This window comes from Capricornis sumatraensis, chromosome 19 (genome assembly GCF_032405125.1).
Source record: "Capricornis sumatraensis isolate serow.1 chromosome 19, serow.2, whole genome shotgun sequence".
In the NCBI taxonomy this organism is placed as follows: domain Eukaryota; kingdom Metazoa; phylum Chordata; class Mammalia; order Artiodactyla; family Bovidae; genus Capricornis; species Capricornis sumatraensis.
The window spans coordinates 28,429,680-28,450,265 of NC_091087.1; the positions used below are offsets into that span (position 1 = coordinate 28,429,680).

At 48.7% G+C, this 20,586-nt stretch overlaps 1 protein-coding gene across 2 annotated transcripts in view; it reads left to right on the forward strand.

Annotated features, from left to right (window-relative positions):
- Positions 1 to 10,549: 10,549 nt before the first annotated feature.
- Positions 10,550 to 20,586, forward strand: part of PDE8A (phosphodiesterase 8A) — a 143,255-nt gene continuing 133,218 nt past the window's right edge. For both annotated transcript variants that reach the window (XM_068991201.1, XM_068991202.1), the window contains exon 1: positions 10,550 to 10,756. In XM_068991201.1, coding sequence (XP_068847302.1) covers positions 10,550 to 10,756 — 207 coding nt within the window. The remainder of the gene's footprint in view (positions 10,757 to 20,586) is intronic.

Consider the following 20,586-nt stretch of genomic DNA (forward strand, 5'->3'; position numbering starts at 1 on the left):
GACTCATCCTTGTAGCTGAGATAGGACATTTTTACTTGCAAGAGACCAAAATTTTAGACCCACAAAGAGACTTAATCAAAAGCAGAAGTTGTTAAAGCTGAAAAGTCCAAATGTAGTTCTGACTTTAGGTATGGCTGGATCAGGGGTTCAACCAATAACACTGACACTCATTAACTCTAGATTGGATCACATGCCTATTTCTAGATTAATTTCTATAGCCAGGGATGTGGTGCGTCCTAAATATTCCACCCCAATAGCTTGAGGTTATACTAGGGGTGACCATGGGTTCCCAGAGGAAAATGAGGTAGCTTCAAGGATGAATTCTGGAGAAGACTCTTGAGAGTCCCTTGGACTGCAAGGAGATCCAAGCAGTCCATTCTAAAGGAGACCAGTCCTGAGTGTTCATTGGAAGGACTGATGCTAAAGATTAAACTCCAATACTTTGGCCACCTGATGCGAAGAACTGACTCATTGGAAATGACCCTGATGCTGGGAAAGATTGAAGGCAGGAGGAGAAGGGGACGACAGAGGATGAGATGGCTGGATGGCATCAGCGACTCGAAGGACATGAGTTTGAGCAAGCTCTGGGAGGTGGTGAAAGACAGGGAAGCCTGGTGTGCTGCAGTCCACAGTATCTCGAAGAGTTGGACATGACTGAGCGACTGAACAATAAGGATGAATGGGTGCTGGGCATGAAGAACAGCTATCTAGTCATATTTCAGCTTAGGGAAAACATCCTGGTGCTCACCCTCCTCTATCCGAGGTTAAGTCATTTCCTGCTGTGATACACACTCAGAGCTCCTTGTGCGTCACAGCACTCGTCAACTTATAATTATACTCTTATGAAGTTGAACGACGCCTGGCTTCAACCTCAGCTTATGAGCTCCATTAATAGGCAGGGGCTATGTTGCCATCGCTGAGTCCCCAGTATCCAGCCCAGTGCCTACGCGTGCTAGACACTCAAGAGAGACTGCACGAAGGGATAAATCTGGGACCCTGGTTATGACAATGAGATTCCGCCTGTCACCTTGACTTTTTCCAGCTACACTTTTCTGTTAGGCTGGAGTCTTCCCCCTCTGAAGCCTTCTCTCCCCTGCAAGCAGGCCTGGGGACACTTACACAGGACACACCTCCCCAGAGAAGCGAATGACAATTTTCCCATGGAACCTGGGAGGCCTGAGACCCAGAACTCTGGGCTGGTGATTCAGGCCAGCAGAGGCAACTCGATGAATCAGGAGAGGAGCCAGCGGAAAAAGGAGGGTTACCCTGGATTAAGAGCTTTAAGAGGAGTGATTCACGATCATCGTGGCTGACATTTCAAAAGCCCCAAATACTTTTGGTAAACAGTGTGCTGCCCTGCATTTCATCTCCCATTTATCTTGGTAGTGAAGCAGCCTGCATTTGCTCTGGGATGTGTCATATTTCACTTTCTGCTTCTCAAGTATCCATGATGTTTGGCTCCTCAGTTTCCCATATGTAGCTTATTTATCAGGGCTGCCTTGGTGGCTCAGCAGTAGAGAATCTGCCTGCTAATGTGGGCTCCATCCCTGGGTCTGAAAGATCCCCTAGAGAAGGAAATGTCAACCACTCCATTATGTCCATGGGAAAGCCCATGGACAGAAGAGCCAGGCTACACAGTTCATGGGCCCGGACATGACTTAGCAACTAAATAACAAGAACAACAACTTATTAAAAATAAGCCAAAGCTTATTTTTGTGGAAATGCTGGCACAGTAGAGACAGGTCAGGCTTTGGCATCAGCTCAGGCAGCCTGGTTCTGCTGTCTGTTGTTTGTGTGACCTAAGATAGGTTATTTAACCTCTCTGAGCCTCCCTTTCCCCCACAATAGTGAAAGAAAGAAAGTGAAGTCGCTTAGTTGTGTCCGACTCTTTGTGACCCCATGGACTATAGCCTATCAGGCTCCTTTGTCCATGGGATTTTCCAGGCAAGAGTGCTGGAGTGGATAAGCCATTTCCTTCTCCAGGGGATCTTCCCAACCCAGGAATCACACCCGGGTCTCCCGCATTGCAGGCAGACGCTTTACCGTCTGAGCCGCCAGGGAAGCCCCAATAGATAACATTAACCTGGGGCTTTGGGGAGATGTAGATGGTGATGCTTCTGTGTAGGGCAGGCTCCACGTTTAGCTGATGCTGCAGCAGGTTGATGGAAGGGGTTGGAAGGAGCGTGATTTTCCGGTGAGGGTGGAGAACAGGGAAAGTCACCAGGCTCTAGGATCTTCCTACACTACCCAGGCATGGGTGTGAGTCTGAGTCCCCAAGAGAAAGTCTGTGGACTGACCCTGGAAGGATTGCAAAAGTAGCCATAGATGTTTTGCCCAAAGTTTTCACTTTTGTCTCAGGTTCAAAGGATTTGTTAACAAAAGAAGCCACTCATTATATACAAATAAATAATACATATATTTATTAGAGAATTATCTAACTTACTTTCAATATACTAACATTAAAAGAAAAGAGAAATATACAGAGCAGAGGACACATCACAAAACTGGGTTTTGACCAACGTCAGACCTAAACAGCGCTGGCAAGTCCCTTGCCACAGCACATCTGGAGCCCAGGTCCCAGGCAGCACGTCTGCTCCATGGGTAAGACTTCAAGATTGCAGTTCTGGGTTCCCACTTATAATCCCAGGACTCAAACTGATATCATCATCAGTGACCAAATTGCAAGCCTGGTTTCATTTTAATGCTGTCTGTTTTGTCTTGTAAAACTTGGAATGTTGTTAAGCCTGGGGCTTGGATGGCCAGGTCCCCGCCAGGGGCTCAATAATCTCAAAATGCTTCCCCCATGTTATCTATGGTGCTGGAAGTCTTGCACTCACAGCAGGAAGTCACTCACAGTCAGGGCAGTGTCCAGGCTGGTTAGAAGCAAGGGTCAGAGGCCTGCTCTGCTTTGCTTCCTAAGCCTAAACAAAATGATTTGTTTAATTTCCCTAACAATAGACAATGTGTAAACAAATGGGTGTGACTGTGTTCCAGTAAAACTTCATATATGGATGCAAATATTTGAATGTCATAGAATTTTCACATGTTAATATATATGTGTGTGTATGTGTGTGTTTAGTCACTAAGTCATATCTGACTCTCTGTGACCCCATGGAGCCCACCAGGGTTCTCTGTCCATGGGATTTTCCAGGCAAGAATACTGGAGCAAGTTGCCATTTCATTCTCTAGGGGATCTTCCCTACCAGGGATTGAACCCCAGTCTCCTGCATTGCAGGCGGATTCTTTACTGCTGAGCCATCAAGGAAGCCCAGAAGGGCTCTTTGCCCAGAAATAAACTCTGCAAGACACAGGGCACAAACAGCATGGCTTTAGGGCCTAGGAGACAACGTGAGACATTGTGTGTGTGTTTATATGCACACGTATGTGAGTGCACATGTGTGTATGAAGGAGGTATAGGATGATCAACCCGCCCGGTTTGCCTGGATTGCGGGTTTCCAGGGTGCAGGACTTTCAGTGTTAAAACCATCAGAGTCTTGGGCAAACTGATACATGGTTGGTGACCCTATACGTGTGTCCTTTTCCCCTAATGTGTGCCTGGAGCCCAGTGCCCTAAGGAGCTTCAGTGCCCTAAGGACCCCAGAGCCTCAGCTTTCACAGCATCAGGAGTCTGTGCCAGAGGCCCTGCAATTAACGTGGTACAGGGGTACCAGCAACGGAGAGGATGGCGGGTGATCTCACTACTTTCCCTCAGACCCACCCTCAGACACTCTCAGAAGTAACTGGGGAAAACGTGGCTGGAGGCCTGCCTTCGAAGAGGGGAAAGAGCCAGCAAAATGTGGGTTATGACCACCATGGAGACCCAGGTGAAGTCTGGGGAAACCTGGGCTCCATTTTGTCATTGTACTTTTTGATGGGCCACTGATAGTCTAGAGTGTCACTCTTTCTCTTAATTAAGCTATGCGTTTATCTGCGGCTGCGCTGGCTCTTTGCTGCCTTGCTTGGGCTTTCTCTAGTTGCAGTGATGGAGGATTACTCGTCGATTTGGCGTGTGGGCTTCTCTTGTTGTGGGCAGGCTGCAGAAGCTGCGGCATGCTGGCTCAGTAGCTGTGGCGCACGGGCTTAGTTGCTCCGTAGCATGTGGAATCTTCCAGGACCAGGGATCGAGCCAGTGTCTGCTGCACTGGCAGGTGGATTCTTAACCACTGGACCACCAGGGAAGTCCTCCCGGTCCCTTTCAGATCTAACATTTTATGATTCAGCTTCTCATTTCAAAGAAGGGAAGTCTCACTTATTTACTTCTAATCTGGTCACTTTAGAGAAATCTTTCATCTTAATAACTCTTGCATTGATTACTGAGTATCTTAGATATAAAGCTATATTCTCCACCATTAATGATCAATTTTCTCTCCAGTCGAAATATCTGTGCTGTCATTTCTACGCCGTGCCTCACTGCATTTCTCAGACCATTTAGACAACACTAGGTAACAGTAGCGAGGGTGGTTGCCCTTCGTTTTATTTCTGAATCCATTAATTATGCTCCAGTCAAGTGCTTTTTGGTCTTGGGACTTTCTTTAGAACAGACCTGCTGTGTCCCAGCCCTGAGGAGTAATCTAGGGCTTTACTATTAAATATCTTGAAAGCTCTTAGCTGGAAATAAATACACTTAATTGTATTAAAGAAGCATCCTTCTGTCTTTCAGAGCCTTTATAGAGGGTAGGTATTGGGTTATTAAAGACCTGCCTCAGCCCTCGTTCTAAAAAGCCTCAGTGCCTTTGGAATAAATGAGGTCACACACGTGGTGTGCTTGGCAGAAATCCTAACACCGTCTGGCTGGCTGGTATCATCAGGGTCCCTTCTCAGGGCTGTCTGGACACACTGCTCTCCTCCTCTAGGCTGAGGGGCCCTGTGTTGCTCCCCTACTCCTGCTCTCACGGAGGGGAAGCCAACAGTTATCCACCCCCTGTGGCCTGCTTCTTGAGGTGGCCATTCCTGAGGCAACCTGAGGCCTGTCTCACCTGCCAGGGAGGTAGGGTGAGGCCAGAGGCGGAGCTGGGCTTGGATGCTGGGTCCAGGGCAGACGGAGGCAGGGACTGTTGTTGTGAAATAACAACAGGACCTTCAGGGAAGGCCCTGTGAATTTTTCCAAGACACCACCTTTCTTGCTGGCACTACCCTATGCTTCTCTCCCCTGCACACACCTGAGCAAAGCACTTCTCAGAGGAGGGAGGCAGAACCAGCTGCAGAACTTGTGGGACCCAGGGTGACATGAAAATACAGGGCTTCTTGTTCAACACTTGTTAGGAATTTCAATACGGTCGAGCATCAACCAAGACTGGGGCCTCTCTAAGCATGGGGTCCTGGGGGTAGGGACACTCCAAATTAGGAACCTCGGACAAGGAACTTTCTCTGCAGTGGAAACCGACAGTGTCGTTGTGGGACTGGGAAGGTAGAGATGGGAGCTCCGAAAGGTCATGTTTTCAGCATCACAAGAAATTATGTTGAGAGTTGAGCAGTCAGGACTGTGAGATGGTCCTAGTGGCATCTGAGGCCCTGATCCGAGCTCCCATTCCCTTCCTGTATTCTGGGGAAATGAAGCAAGAAGTACCTGGGTTCGATCCCTGGGTTGGGAAGATCCCCTGGAGAAAGGAATGGCACTGCACTCCAGTATTCTGGCTTGGAGAATCCCATAGACAGAGGAGCCTGGTGGTTTACAGTCTATGGGTTCACAGAGTCGGACACAACTGAGCAACTAACAGTGGCTGAACTGGCAGAGTGCGGCTCTGACCTTTACAACCAAATACAGCAGTGTTTGGAATCTGAGACTGTCTCTAGTAGGGGGGAGAGGTGTGACCCCCTGACCTGGTGGGAAAGTGTGGTTGGAGTCGAGGGTAGCAGGAAGCTGGCACTGGAGGCTGAGCCCCCTTGTTGGGAGTAGAGGAGTCTGAAATAGCAGGAGCGAATAGGGTCATTCTGAGAAAAAGGGTGCATAGTGGGTGGTTAGCTCTAAGCTCCAGGAGAATCCTGAGTACCAAGGTCCAGAGCCTAACAGAGGAGAGAAGTGCTGGGGCGCACCTGGGTTGTGGAGTCGGAGGACAGCACCTGGAGGCTTCCCTCTGCCGTCCTCACCTATGGGAACTGCTGCTCTTTCCTTGCGGTTCTGGCCTTCAGGGCAGATCGTCCAGTGCCTTACCAGAGAAAGGCAGGAACACTCAAACACTGTACTCAGGGCTTGGGAGTACGGAGAGAAATGAAGGTAAGCCGGCCAGGGGCCTGGAAAGGATGGTCAACAGAGGTTTTGTATCTGGGGTGGCTAGATCCTCCCTATCCAGGTGCAGAGGGTATGGCTAAAGGGTTCCCCCTTTCAATCGTACAGCTCAGCCTGGTTCTATGTTTTCATTTCCCTTCATCCCTTCTGGAGCTGGGATGGGATGAGAGGGTACATACCTTTTCACCAAACAATTCAACTTTTAGGAGTCCATCTTAACAGAAAAAGATGCATTCAAGGATGTTCAATGCAGCCCTGCTTGTGATATTCTAACAGCTGTGTGTGTGTGTGCGTGTGTGTGTGTGTGTGTGTGTGTGTGTGTGTGTGTGATTATTTAACATAGAAACAGGTCTGGTAGCATATGGTCCAAACTGTTAACAATAGTTACCTCTACGGAAGGAAGGGACTGGGGAAGGAAGAAAGGCTTTCCTTTGCTTCTGCACATCTTATATACTTATGCTAATTTTAATTTTTTTTTTTTACTATTTTTCTAGCACATATGAATGTGATTTAAAAAGATTTAAAAATCACATTGTACAAAATCTTGCAATTTAGAGAAATGAACCGAAGTCTGATGCCACAGATTTGTAGTGGTATGGATCCTCGGGGTAATTTTATTTCCTCCAGCAGTTTTCGGCAGTCTAGGGGCAGGCCTGCAGGAAGATGGTGTTGAAAGGACCCAGGAGAAGTTGGCAAGCTAAGACACAGGCGCTCAGTAATTATTCTGGGCATCTGACATCAGTTAGCCTATTTAATCCCTGAGGGGTAGATATCATTAATCCTAGATTTACAGTGAAGGAAAGTGGCTTGGAGAGAGGGCTTGTGGCAGGACTGGGATTCGCACCTCAGGGTGTGGGATCTCTCCCGCTCTTGGCTGCTTCCAGCCCAGTTCAGTGGGGAGGCAAGGAAAGGAGCAGAAAGGTGGGTGCCAGTAGCAGCCTTTGAATGCTGACTCCCAGGTAGGGGAGGAAAGAAAGCCGCGAGAGAGCTCCAGTTGTAAAAAAAAGGATCAGCTTACGTGTAAGAGGCTCGTAAACCAAGTTGGTTTGGGTTTTACATAGAATAAAGCTGTGTGGAACACTGCATCTTCATGTCTCTCGTGAACTGGGGAGGGGGTCAGACGACTGAGGAGTCTCCTGGAAATGGGCTGTGTGTGTGGGGGTGGGTGGGAGTGAGGGTGCCAGGCTGGCCTCTGTCTCTCGGCTGAGTCCTTTCCCGGTCCCATTTACCTCATGCAGAATAAGAACTGAAGTTGACCTTCATTGACAAGTTTGAGCCTGGTAAGGGGTCAAGCAGTCCTGTTTGGGGGTCCCTGCGGTTGCAGGGGGAGAATAGATTGGGGTGGTGGGGTAGTATGTTCTCCTGCATGCCACCAACTTCCAGATACCCACATGGCTGGGGGTGCCTCTCCTGCAGCAGGAGTAGGGTTGTGTGTGAGCTTTCTTCACACACACCCACGTGGAGGGATTCTTCACAGGGGCTCCGGAGTTCTGGGTGAGCCAGTGAGTGGCACATACCAGTGAGGTTTGGGTTGGTTTTGTCACTGTGACTCCTTTTGTGTCCCTTGTCACTGAGGTCTGGGGAAACTGGGTAGAGAAGTGTTCAGGGACTTTGAGGTTCAGATGATGGCCAGGGAAGGAGGGCAGTGGTGGAATTGGTGCTAGCTGAGGTGAGGGGGGAAGCTGTGACTTCCTGGAGTGTTCCAGGCTGAGTTCCAGAGTATGAATGAAAGTGAGTGGGGGGTTGCTCCTTGTGACCCCAGAAGTAGGCAAATGTCTCCCACCATTCCTGCCTGCTCCTACTTCATTCTTGGTTTTAGGTCTCTAAGTTTAGCATTCCTAAATTGCAGACCTGGAAATCAGTTAACATGACTATGCAACAGTTCTCTGAGAACAGAGGGTAAGTGACCAGCTCACGATAGCACAGGGCAGCGCAGGAGGCCAGCTAGTGGATAAGGGGATCAGGGTCAGCTGGGGGTAAGTGTCCTCACCCCTAATTAGAGCAGGGCTCAAGGATGTCCAGAGAGAGGCCAGGACAACAATGTCCTGTATTAGAAGGTGGGCCCAGGAGGCACCCTGGAGTGCTGGAAGGAGGCAAGGTCAGTGCTGGTAGTCATCAAGGCCAGACTTCTCAGTGAGGCAGAGCAGGGAGGACAGAGGGTCTGAGACAGACTTTCAAACTCTCTGATGGTTGAAAGCATTTTCTTCACCAATTACTCTTTATTTAGAAGAGTCACGGTTCTGCCTGGAAAAATTACCTTCTTAAGCCAGGAGCACTGAGGCAGAAAACCCTGCAGTGCTGGTAGAATTGCTGGTGATAGTAAAAATCTTCCCTTGTGTCTTTTAAGACATCGTCATTGAGCCGTTGGTATTTTTATAAGGCAGGGAGGGTATTATGGTTATTGCTAAATGTGCTTGAACTTGATAATGTAAGTCATGTGCCAGTGGCTTGGGCCAGCTAGGTTAGTAAAGAGGGCCGGTAGAGGGAAGCTGCTCCCCGGTTACCGGGCCTTTCTGCTCTGCTGCCCTTGGGGAACTGCCCGGTGCCCACCTCGGGGCCTAAAGATCCCTGCTGGAGGGGGCGCGGGGGCTGTGGATCTTAGATTCCCTAGCACCCTGAAGCCTGAGCCGCCGCAGGGAACCCAGCGCTGGAGCCCCTGCGGCAGTGCCAGCGCCGCAGCAGGGACTCCAGCCCGGAATACCCCTCCAGGTCTTCACAGTAGCCGGGACCAAGGCGGGAGTGGGCGGCACCTCAGGGTCGTTCCAGGGCCGCGCTAGGAAAGGTGTGGACGGCGGCAGAGGAAAGGGACTAGCCGTGCCGGGGTCTCGGCTGACCGCGAGCCGCAGGGAGAGAGGGGCGGGAGTGAGGGTGGGTCCGAGGTGGGCAGCTCCAGGGTACGTGATGCACACCCAGGGGTGCCACTCTCCAGTTGATCGTGGGAGGAGACCCAGCACAGAGAGGCTAAGTGATTCGCCCAAGGTCACACAGTGAGCGGGTGGCGATGTGTGTGGGGTGCCCTTCTGGCAACGCGTCTGGCGTCATCACAGGGCTCCTCTGGTTAAGGACGAGTAGGAAGGCATCCCCAGCCTGCCACGAAATGTGGCTTCTTGTCATCCCAGCCTCCCAGTCGCCGGTGTAGGGGGCCTAGGGCTCCAGGTCTTGGCACGCGAGGACACGGACTGAGCCCGAGTCAGTAACACCCGTCACCCCCCAGCCTCCCCCTCCTGGCTCTTGAATGGCTCAGAGACAGGGCCCTGACCGAAGTCACACAGCTGCTAAGTTCCGGAGCCGGGATTCGAACCCTGAGGTATGGGTTTTAGTGGCCACAGGCCGGAGATCAGAGACCACTGGCTCGGGGGTGACCACGTACGGCCATGGGTAAGTCGTTCTCCCTCCCGCAGCCTGGCCGCGCGCCCCTCCCGTCGTGGCCGCGCATGCTCCGTGGCGGGCGGAGCCGGGAGGCGGCGGCTGGCACCCCAGCTGCTTTGCATTGACGCCAGCACCCGCTGGAGGTCACCGCTGGGGGCTGGGCGCGGCGTGCTGCCGGCAAGACCCGGCCCGGAATGCGGAGCCGGAGCCGGAGCCGGAGCCGCGCCGCGCCGCCCGCAGCTTCTGGGCGAGCGCCGCCGCTTCAGCGCTTCTCGACGGCGCGGCCTCAGGTCCGCGTCCCTCCGTCCCTCCCGGGGTGGACACGGCCTTGCTGTCCCGGCGAGATTCCTCCGGCCTGCACCGCTCAGCCGTTCTAGCTTTCTCCGCCACCCGGCCCTCGGACCAACGGCAGTTATCCGTGGGGCGGGTGGCGGAGAGACGTGAGAGCCCGGGGCCTCTGGAGGCGCCGGCCACAGCGCCTCCGGGGCGGGAGCGGGCGTAGCCGGGAGCGCACCTCCCCCGGGGGGTCGCGCCGCCTCACGGCGAGGGCGGCGTCGCTCGCGCGGCGGGGACTTGTCGGCTCTCGGGCCGGGAGAGCGCAAATCTCCTCCCCTGAAATTCCCCGGAAGCGCGGCGCGGCAGAGGCGAGCGCGGCGATGTGAGGGGAGACGGCCGGCGGCTCCCTCCTCTGGAAGGGCATGTTCGGAGGGGCGGCCGCGGTGCGCTGCCCGCCCCATCGCCCCCTCCCCGCCGCCGCCGCCGCCGCCGCCGCCGCCGCGCCCGCACCGCGATAAAAGGGGCGGCCGCACTTCCTGACGGGAGACCCGCGCTCGCCGCCGCCGCCCGCCCAGGCGGAGATGACACGGCGCACGCGGCGGCCCCGAGGCGCCGGGCGGGCCGTTTACTGACCGGATCGCGGCTGCCCGCCAGCGTGTCCGCGGCGCTGCCGCCAGCATGGGCTGCGCTCCGAGCATCCACATTTCCGAGAGCCGTGGGGTGTATCCCGGCGGCAAGGAGGCCGAGGACGTGCCGGGCCCCGCGGCGCCGCCGCCCCCGCCCGGCGGGCCGAGCCTCCCGCCCGGCCAGAAGACGGCCGCCTCGACCCGGGACCCCGGCTCCAGCCTCGCAGAGTCCGAGCCTCGCGGAGGCAGCGGCAGCAAGGTAAAGGGGCGCCGGGCGGGCGGGCGGCTCCGGGGCTGCGGTCCGCGGTGAAACCCGGGCCCCGCGGGGCGGCAGCCTTCCCGCAGGGCCGGGCGCGGCTCGGTCCTCGGCCGCGGTGCCTTCTCTCCCGGCTTTGACGGATGCCCGCGGACCGTCCTGGCCGGGGCGGCGCCGGGAGGAGGACTGACCCCGGTCCTGGGGGCCCCGCTTAGCCGAGTTGTTCAGGAGGACGCTCCCTGAACCGCGGCGTCGGTTCCCGGGGCACGTCTGTCGCGCCGTCTGGGGCGAGGAACCGCCGTGAACTTGACCAAGGCGCTTGAATCCATTCCCTACCAGACAGCGGGTGCGGAGGACGCCTCCCCCTCCCCTCGATATTCTGGCGGGACCCTGAACGTTCAGTCAGTGTGAACTTTGTTCTTCTGGTTCTCCGGGTGGAAGGGAAGGGCGGCCAGCCTGCGAAGCCGGGGTACTGGACCCTGCCGCCCAGTTGTGTTTTCCCGGTTTGGGCTTTGCGCAAGCCTGCAGTTGCAGTTTTCCATTTTCTTTGGACTATTTAAAATGTAATCTGGAATATCAACGTTGCTTCATTGCACATGTATTTGAGGTCCCCGTTTATTAGCATACATGTTGTTCTTAAAGCCTGTGTAATTAGAAAATACTATCAAAAACGCAGTTTTTGAAGCGTTCAGCAGAACGAAGTTGATTTATCAACCAGTCTTACTGGGACATTTGGTAACTTTTTAAAATTGCGTGTCTTCTCCAGCGCCTGTTGGCTTGGCTGTGTTTTGCCAAAGTTTCTGGGCTTCGTCTTTGTTAACGTTTTCTAAAGGAAAGGTGTTTTTCCTTTTTTTAAAAAGGAAAAAAAGTTCATGAAGACAGACTGCAGACGCTTTCTGGTTCTCTGATTTGAAATTTCAGAGCTGGAATTCATGCTTTTGTTTGTGTATTAATCTAGGGGGAAATATTCCTGTATGCACGGCTGTATAGATTGTTGAGGCTCATCAGTCTCTTTGCTGCTGTGTCATTTGTAGAATTGTCTTGATTTTCTTGCTTACTGCTAGATCTTCCAGTTAGAGGGTTAGAAATTGATTCATTTTCTGTCTTAAATTTCCAGCAGTCATCATGCTTTTTCTACATGAAAGTGAAAAGTCTTTTTCAGTGTTGCATAACGTAGATGCAACACTCTTCCCTTTTCCTAAGCGCTCTGAAAATTCAGGTTCACTCTGTTCATCACATTTGGGAGTCCTACAGAGTCGTTGAAGAACCCTGTGATAGTTGTGAACTACTTACCTAAGCTGCACTTAATACCGTTGTAATGCTTGTGGGTTAAGCTACCTAACTGACTTTTTCTTTTTTTTTTAAAGTGTTACACAGGTGAAGTTGAACAGCGAAGCTTTAACTGCTTTCAAGTTTTTGACCCAGATCTGATATTGGTTATCTTGCGTTAAGTAATAGTAAGGTTTTAGTTAACACCAGTAGCTTTTCAAGAAGTCTTGTGTCTTATTGGCCTACTGGGGCCAGTTGTGGATGTCCTAAATTCACCCAGGTGTCTTGTAAGCATCTCCAGTGCAGCAGTTTGCTCTCTGCCACCCACATTGTCAGGAGGACCCCTGAGTTTCTAAGAGTCTTGTCAGACCATTGTCTTGAGTGGGGACCCAGAAAAATACATTCATCATTACAGTGCTTAATCCAGTGGCATGCATATAATAGGTACTAAATAAATGTTGAGTTTGATTTTTGTTGTTAACGGAATGATGAAACTTTTTCAGCCACTGGAATTGGATTCCATAAAACCTCCAGTGCAGGATTTAAGGTTAGTTTTTCAAGAAGAGGAGCCAAATTATAAATAACACCACAGCCACAGAATTAATAGTCCCATGCTTGTTATTCATGAACTCCAACATGTTGATGCCACATCTCAGTTACAGATGTTTGTAATTAGGCCTGTCTAGTGAGCCACCAGGGAAGCCCAAATCAAGTGATGGTGGTGGTTTAGTCGCCAGGTCGCGCCCTGTCAAGTGATGGGCAGAGGTAAATATCAGCATATTTTTAATTCACTGTTTTTCTCTTTAAGGGAATGAATCTTCTGAAATTAAGAACTCAGTATGTTCTGGAAATTTAAAAACCCATGTTTAGAGAAGATAAGCTTTCAGCAATGTAGCAAAGTCAAATTATTACACAGTGAATTCCCTTATATAAACATACGAAGATCCCATTTTAGCTCATTAAAAAATAACTTCTTATTAAAATCTAGTAAGTCAGCTTATTGAGTGAATTCCAGTCAGAAGTTCACTGGGGAAGTTTTTGTGTTTCTATACCATGTAGTAAACACCAGTTCATCAGAATGCTTGATGAATCAGTTACATTTTCAGATTAATTAGGCAGTGCATCTCATGCACTTGTAGCGTATCCCACGTGTGTTCCATGAAGCAATTTGTGGACCATTAATAAGTATTAAATGAATAAAGTTTCTGTGGTCAAGTTAGTTTGGGAAATACTGGCTCAGGCTAAATTTGTCAGATTTCTTTAATACAGAATTTGTCAGAAAACTTAGTCTCCTAAAACACACTGTGAACCTCCAAGCCGTGTTTAGAATGTGCAATACTTCCCAAACGTGTTTGATTATGGAGCCCATTTATTGAGGTATATCTGAGGCAGGCTACATGTTAAGTCATGATTCCTCACATGAGATAACCAGTATTCAAAGTGCAAGAAATATACAGAACAGTACAACTCAATAAATATAATTTGCTTCTTAATGATTCCAAAGGTACTTCAGGATCTCGTAATACAGGAGGTTGGCTCATCTTTATGAACTCATTTAAATATTACTAAAAATACGCTGGCTGTTTATTCATTTCAGGAGTTATAGTCTCTGTGGTTACAGATAATGAATGCAGTGTTCAGTTTGAACACTTAGAGTTTTGTTTTGTTTTGAATCAGGGTGCACTTTAACTGTAACATTTAATATTTTCTTGTCAGTCTTTAGATTTACTCCGTTTTCCTTCTCCTTGGCTAGGACTCTGAGTCGCCCTTGAAAGATCTGAGTGTGGGGGCAGGAGTGTCCAAGGAGACCTTCTGCTCCCCCGCTCCCTTTTTGGAGACGCACAGGGAACAACTAAAGGTGGGTCCGCCCCTCCCGCTGTGTCACTCATCAGCCCTGTGAAGGGGCAGCTCCTCTGTTTTGTTCTGCCCCCCCCGCCCCCCACCGACAGTAGGCCTTCCACAGACATTGGTTAAATTGGAGAATTGTGTGAACTAGGCTGTTAGAAGTGGAAAATCCCGCCAGTCCTAGTAAAGGAGAAATAGAAGCTAGTTTTAACTAGAGTGAAGGCTATAGAATTTAGACTTGAGTTTTTGGAAGTGTCTGGTGTTCCTCTTTTAACGCTTTTATACCCAGGAAATAATCCATCTTTGCTCTGGTGAGCCCAGATTTCCCTGTGAAGACTTAAGGATTAGCACGGCCGGGTGGGCAGTACACAGAGGTGACCGGTAACAGCGTGACCAACGCTGACCTCTAACCAGGGATTACTGCCGTCAGCTCTCAGGCTGACTCGCCGTTTGTCCTTCTCTAGTATTTGCTGTGTCATTTTCTTTCCTTCCTCCTAGTTTTCTCTTGTTTTTCACCACCTTCCCCTTCTTCCTAGTCTTTTCTCCCTCCTTTTCCCCGCCAGCCCACCATCCTCCATAAAACTGGTGACATGAATCACCCTAGGCCATCAAAATTTGCTGGTTTCTTAGTGTTTCCTAGCTCTGGAGTAAAATTTGTTGTCTGTTGTTAATATACAGAGTGGATTAATCCAACTCTTATATTTCCCTAAAAGAAAGTGAAGTTTTCTTTTTGTGAGACCTGGGTGACCACTCTCCCCGCTCCCCCCCGCCCCCCAGTAGGGTCATTGACCCTTGAATTATAGATTATATAAATTACTGAAAGTTTCCCTGTAAAAGTGTAGTTGAGAAAATGGGACCCAACTTTCTATTCCTGAAGTAAGTGACTAGAATTTTATCTTGAGCTCATGGGCTCTGAGTTCTTTAATCCTTGTGTTCTTATGCCTTTTGCTGTATAGAATCTCATTATCTCGCTAAGCCTAGCTATAAAGATAACTGCTTTTAAAATTTTCTTGGATGCCTATTATATACATAAAATACTTTGTATTATACACTTTTTTTTTTTAGTGCTTAATGTCATTACCACCATGACTGTAAAAGAGTGATGTGATGAAGGTCACAGCTCTGTCAGCTCAGACCTACCCTCAGCCGAGCCTTGACCTTCTCCCTCTGAAGTGAGTGAGTGTTTGGCCCCTTCTGGCACAAACGTTCCCTGTCAAGTGTCTTGTGATGCTGGTGACCCCTTGGACTGCTTGCCTGTTTGGATTGGGTTCTTCCGTAGGGGATGGTTCGGGATGTGAGGCCATGGGGTGAGGGAGTCATCTGAGAATTACCTAAAATGCCTTAAAGGACAGAGTATTTTTAAAAATTAAAAAGAAATCAGAGAACAGAGGGAGAAGGTGACTGGCGCATGGGTAAGCCCTTGGGTGTGTCCACTGTTGGGGGCTTCTGCCTGGTTTCTGTGCGCACAGGGGTTGGTGGTAGGAGGCCTCGGACTCTGAGGTCTGGGAGTGCAAGCTCTTCGGCCGAGTTGCACCTGGCTTTCCTCGATGCCTCCTGTACTGTAGGCACCTTGCTGGATGCCTTGTGGACCTTATCTCTCTTCAGCCCTGTGAGGTGGCTGGTGTCATTTCCCTTCTGCAGATAAGGTGCTGGAGGTTAGAAACTCACCCAGGGCCAGACAGTTAAGCAGGGATGCAAATCCATTGTTCCTGGTGCTTATCTCCTGGCTGGTTGCTCTGATAACCAACCACCTGTCCCAGTGTTAGATCCACCATTCTCTGGCCTCCCACTCAGCTTTGAGATCATGGGACCACCTGGGCTTTAAGCAGGCATCCTGAATCTGTTACGAAAATTTGAAGTCTTGATTTACTGGGGAGATTGGTTCCAGCCCTAGCTTAGGTTCTCGTGTCTGCGGAAGTTGCAGCTGTATTTGGCCCTGTCCCAGGTAATGCCTCCAATCAGGCATTCTGTGAGGCCCTCTAATCTCCCCTCTTAACTCCTATAATCAGTCGGCAGGCATCCCTCGGGGCTGCTTTCTCCTCCCTTTCCTGCTCAGGCTGCAGGTAGCCTTCCTTAGCTAGCACCTCCGTAGGAGCCAGCCTGGAGGGCAACCCCTCACCCCTTCTTCTGCCCCCAGTTCCACACATACACATCCTGCCTTGAGCCCTTGGTTGTACTTGCACTCTCCTCTACTCTTGGGACCTCCCCTATAGCTCTCGTGGGCTCAGATTTCTCTCCCAAGCCTGCTGCTTGATGATAGGCCTCTGGAGGGCAAGGGCTATGTACTGGTTTCAGTACAGTTTCCAAAGCGTTTGGCACACTGAGTAGGTGTTTGGATAAATACACCCATCTCTAAGGCAGAAAGTGCTTTTATTTCTGTTCCATGGATCTATCTCACCTGTTTAAATTTAACAGAAATTATTGGGGTGTGTTATGCTTTAACAAAAAGCCAAAATACCCTGAAGCCAGTGATTAATCTGCAGAGTGATTAGTAAAGCTTTTGCCTCTCATTTTGGCCGTGTCAGGGTTGAGCAAACGTGCCTGGGTCCCGTCCCTCTGCTCTGCTTTTGTTCTGCTCTATAAGATGAGTGCTGGAGTATCTTGTGAGAGAGCTGTTTTGACAAGTCTTGTGCTGGAGTTTCTCTGCTACAGGCTTCATCTGTGTAGATGGGAAGGCAAGCTCAGCTTTCCCCACACTTTCTGGATGGGCTCAAAGAACCCCAGGACTTCCCTGGTGGCTAACACAGTAAAGAGTCTGCCTGCAATGCAGGAGACCCGGGTTCAGTCTCTGGGTCGGGAAGATCCCTGAAGAGGGGCATGGCAACCCACTCCAGTATTCTTGCCTGGAGAACCCCCATGGACAGGGCGAGGATGGTCAGCTTTTATGCCGTGTGGGTTGAAAATTCACCTTCGATTAAGATCGTGCTCATTGCCTGTCGACGCGCATCTCCCTTTCGTGTCCTGCTCGTCAGTGCAGCACTGCTTCAGCCTTGCCCTTTGCTCCTGGGACACGCAAAGGGCTGGAGGCCCATGGGCAGTTTACACGTGGTCTTCGCACGTTTGAGGTTTACAGCAGCTCCCAAGTGAGGTGTGTTGGAAAGAGTAGAAGTGGAGGAGCCACAGGTGTTTGTTTTTAAAGCCAGCACCATGAGGTACCAGCTGTGTGATATTTAGCAAGTTCTGACCCACATTTTCTCAAGCATAAAATGAGACTAGAATACCTGGATTTTGGTGAAGATCATTTAAAATAGTCTGTGTGCATATGTTTTATAAATTCCAAAGCACCAGTACATGTAAGGATTGATCTTTTTCTTTCAGTTACCTTTCTCAAGGACAAACTTTGCTTACATATATTTGCTTATATTTAATTTTTTTTTTTTGACTGTGCCGCACAGCGTGGGAGATCTTAGTTCCCCGACCAGGGGTCGAACTCAAGCCACCTACCTTGGCAGTGTGGACTGGACTGCCAGGGAAACCCTTTGTCTGCTTATTTTTTACAGCAAATCTCTTCCTTTTAAAAATATATTTTCCTCTTTCCCCCAATATACTATTAGTTTGAAAAATTTCAAACGTATAGCGAAGTTGAAAGAATTCTCACATGTGTACCCACCACCAAGATTCTATTGGTAACACTTGCCTTTGTTTGGTTTATCATTTCTCTATCCACCCAGAAATCTGTTTTATTTTTGGAGCCGTTTCCAAGTAAGTTGCATACATCAATATACTTAACTACTAAACACTTTACTATGCATATCACCTAGAATTCAAAATTTGTCTCTTTTTTTTTTGGACAAATGTGTATGCCCATGTAACGCAGAATCTCTGTTAGGATACAGAATATTACTGTCACCCCAGAAAGTTCTCTGCGCTCCTTCTCCATTCCTAACCCTACCCGTGAACAACCACAGTTCTTATATTTTTTCCATTATAAATTGTTTTTGCCTATTCTAGGCTTCGTAGAGGTAGAATCTTGAAGGTATTCTTTTGTCTGTTCTAGGCTTCGTAGAGGTAGAATCCTGAACACATTCTTTTGTCGAGGCTTCAGCAGAGTAGTTTTGAGATTCATCTGTGTCACATGAGTCAGTAGGTGGCTTTTTCTTGCTGAGTCGTATTCTGTTGTGTGACTGATCACAGTTCACTTACTCATTCTCTTGTCAATGGACACTAGGCCTGCATTTCATTTTCGGCTATTAAGAGTACAGCTGCTATGAATATTTTGCTGTAAGTTATTACGTGGGCATGTACTTTCATCTTTCTTGGGTTAATGTCAAGAAGTGGAATTGCTGGGTCATAGGATAGCTCTATTATCCAATATGTTTAGCTTTCTAAGAAACTGCTTGACCTTTCTTCAGGGTTCCCCAGTTTCACCTTCCCGCCAACAGTGTGTAATGAAAGTTTGGTTGGTCTACATCCTTGCCCCAGTTTGGTGTTATCAGTCTTTTAATTTTAGCCATTCTGGTGGGTGTGTAGTGATATGTCCTTGTGGTTTTGATTTTAATTTCCTTGATGGCTAGTCATTTTGTGAATGTTTTCATGTGTTAATTGTTTATATAACTTCCTTTTTTGAAGTTTTCATTTTAACAGTGTATTAAAAGGAATTATAAATGTGTCATCATGGTCTCTGGATTCTGTTGTTCAGTCGCTAAGTCGCCTCCGACTCTTTGGCCACCCCATGGATTGTAGCCCGCCAGTCTCCTCCATCCATAGGATTTCTCGGGCAAGAATACTGGAGTAGGTTGCCATTTCCTTCTCCAAGGGATCTTCCGGTCCCAGGGATTGAACCCAGTGCTTCCTGCATCGGCAGGTGGATTCTTTACCGTTGAGCCACCAGGGAAGCCCAAATGAAGAACAGTCTCCTGTTTGTGCTAAATAAATTATGCAAAGCATTTACCGGAAGGAAAAGGGTGATAAATTCAACTAGGTTAAAATAAAGAACTTCTCAACAAAAGAGAGTGAAAAGGAAGGAAACCATAAACTGAAAGATGCCTAATACCAATGAAGGATTAGTATTCAGACTATATCTAGAACTCCTACAATAGATAAGAAAAAGTTTAATTGAAAAATAAGCAAAGACTTGGACAAGGAGCTCATTAAAGAGGAAACCAAATGGCCAATAAATGTGTGAAAAGATGTCAGCCACATTGGAGAAATGCAAATTAAAACCACAATGAAATAACATTTTATACCCACCAAATGGGCAAATGTTTAAAAGCCTTACAGTATTTTAACTTTTTATTTTGTATTGAGGTATATCTGATTAACAGTGTTGTGACAGTTTCAAGTGAACTGTGAAGTGACCCAGCCATACATACACATATATCCATTCTCCCCCAGATCTCCCTCCCATCCAGGCCACCACACAACACTGAGTAGAGTTCCATGTGCTATACAATAGGTCCTTGTTGGCTGTCCATTTCAAACCTATCAGTGTGTGTCTGTCCCAAACTCCCCAGTTACCCCTGCCCCCCATGCCTCCCCCGACCCCTGCAACCATAAGTTTGTTCTCCAAGTCTGTGGGTCTCTTCCTGTTTTTTAAGTTTATTTGTATCATTTCTTTTTAGATTATACATGTAAGGTATATCATAGGATATTTCTCCTTCACTGTCTGACTTATTTCACTCAAGTATGACGGTCTCTAGATCCAATCCATATTGGTGCAAACAGCATTATTCCATTCTTTTTAATGGCTGAGTATACTCCATTGTATATGTGTACCACACCTTGTTTATCCATACCTCTGTTGATGGATGTTTAGGTTGCTTCCGTGTCTTCTAAAAGCCTGACTAATTTTGAGGAATTCTGCAACAGTGTAAGTAAAAGTGTAAATCAGTTCAACTGCTTGGAAAACCATTGTCATTACCAAGGAGAGCTAAACATGTGACCCTGTGACCTGGCACTTTTAACTCTAGAAATACATGTGTGCTGAGATATGTACAAGAATGTTCATAGGAGCATTGCTTTTGTTGATAATAGCAACTTTTTTGATAAAACAAAGGTGTCCCTCAGCAACATAATGGATGAATAAGTTGTACTATGCAAAAGAATGCTTTTTGGCTTTGAAAATAGATGGATTAACATGGAGCTCAGTGTTATGTGCCAGCCTGGATGGCAGTGGGGGTTGCAGGAGAATGGATACATGTGTGTGGCTGAATCCCTTTGCTGTTCACCTGAAACTATCACAACATTGTTAACTGGTTACAGCCTAATACAAAAGAAAAAGTTTAAAGTTCAGGGAAAACAATCGAAAAAATGAGTGGCTTATAGCTACAGGTGTCAACATAGATCAGTCTCAAAACAATGTTGAAAGAAAACTTAGAGAGGAATTTGTAAAGTGTGACCCTTTTAAAGATTAATAGCTAAGCAGTATATTATGTAGAAATGTATGTGATATGCACATGCATATAGATATTAAAACTATAAAGAAAACCCAGAGAAATAATTACTATAAAATTGTTAGGCAGAGAAAGTTTATTTTACTGACTGAAATGATTGGCAGGTTGATTTGAGTGCCTCCTACAGAAGATCTGGAGCCAAGCAGGAGGCCCTGCCCTCAGGACAGAAGTAGTCTTCCTTGGAAAGGTGGGGCCTCTGACCTGGAAGTGAGGGTGGCGCCTGAGGGGTGGAGTGGGTGTTCAGGGCGCAGGCGGGATCTTGGTCTGGGCCCAGAGGGCGGAAGGCCGGAGGGGCTGGGCTTGCGCTAGAGCTGGAGTTGGCCATTC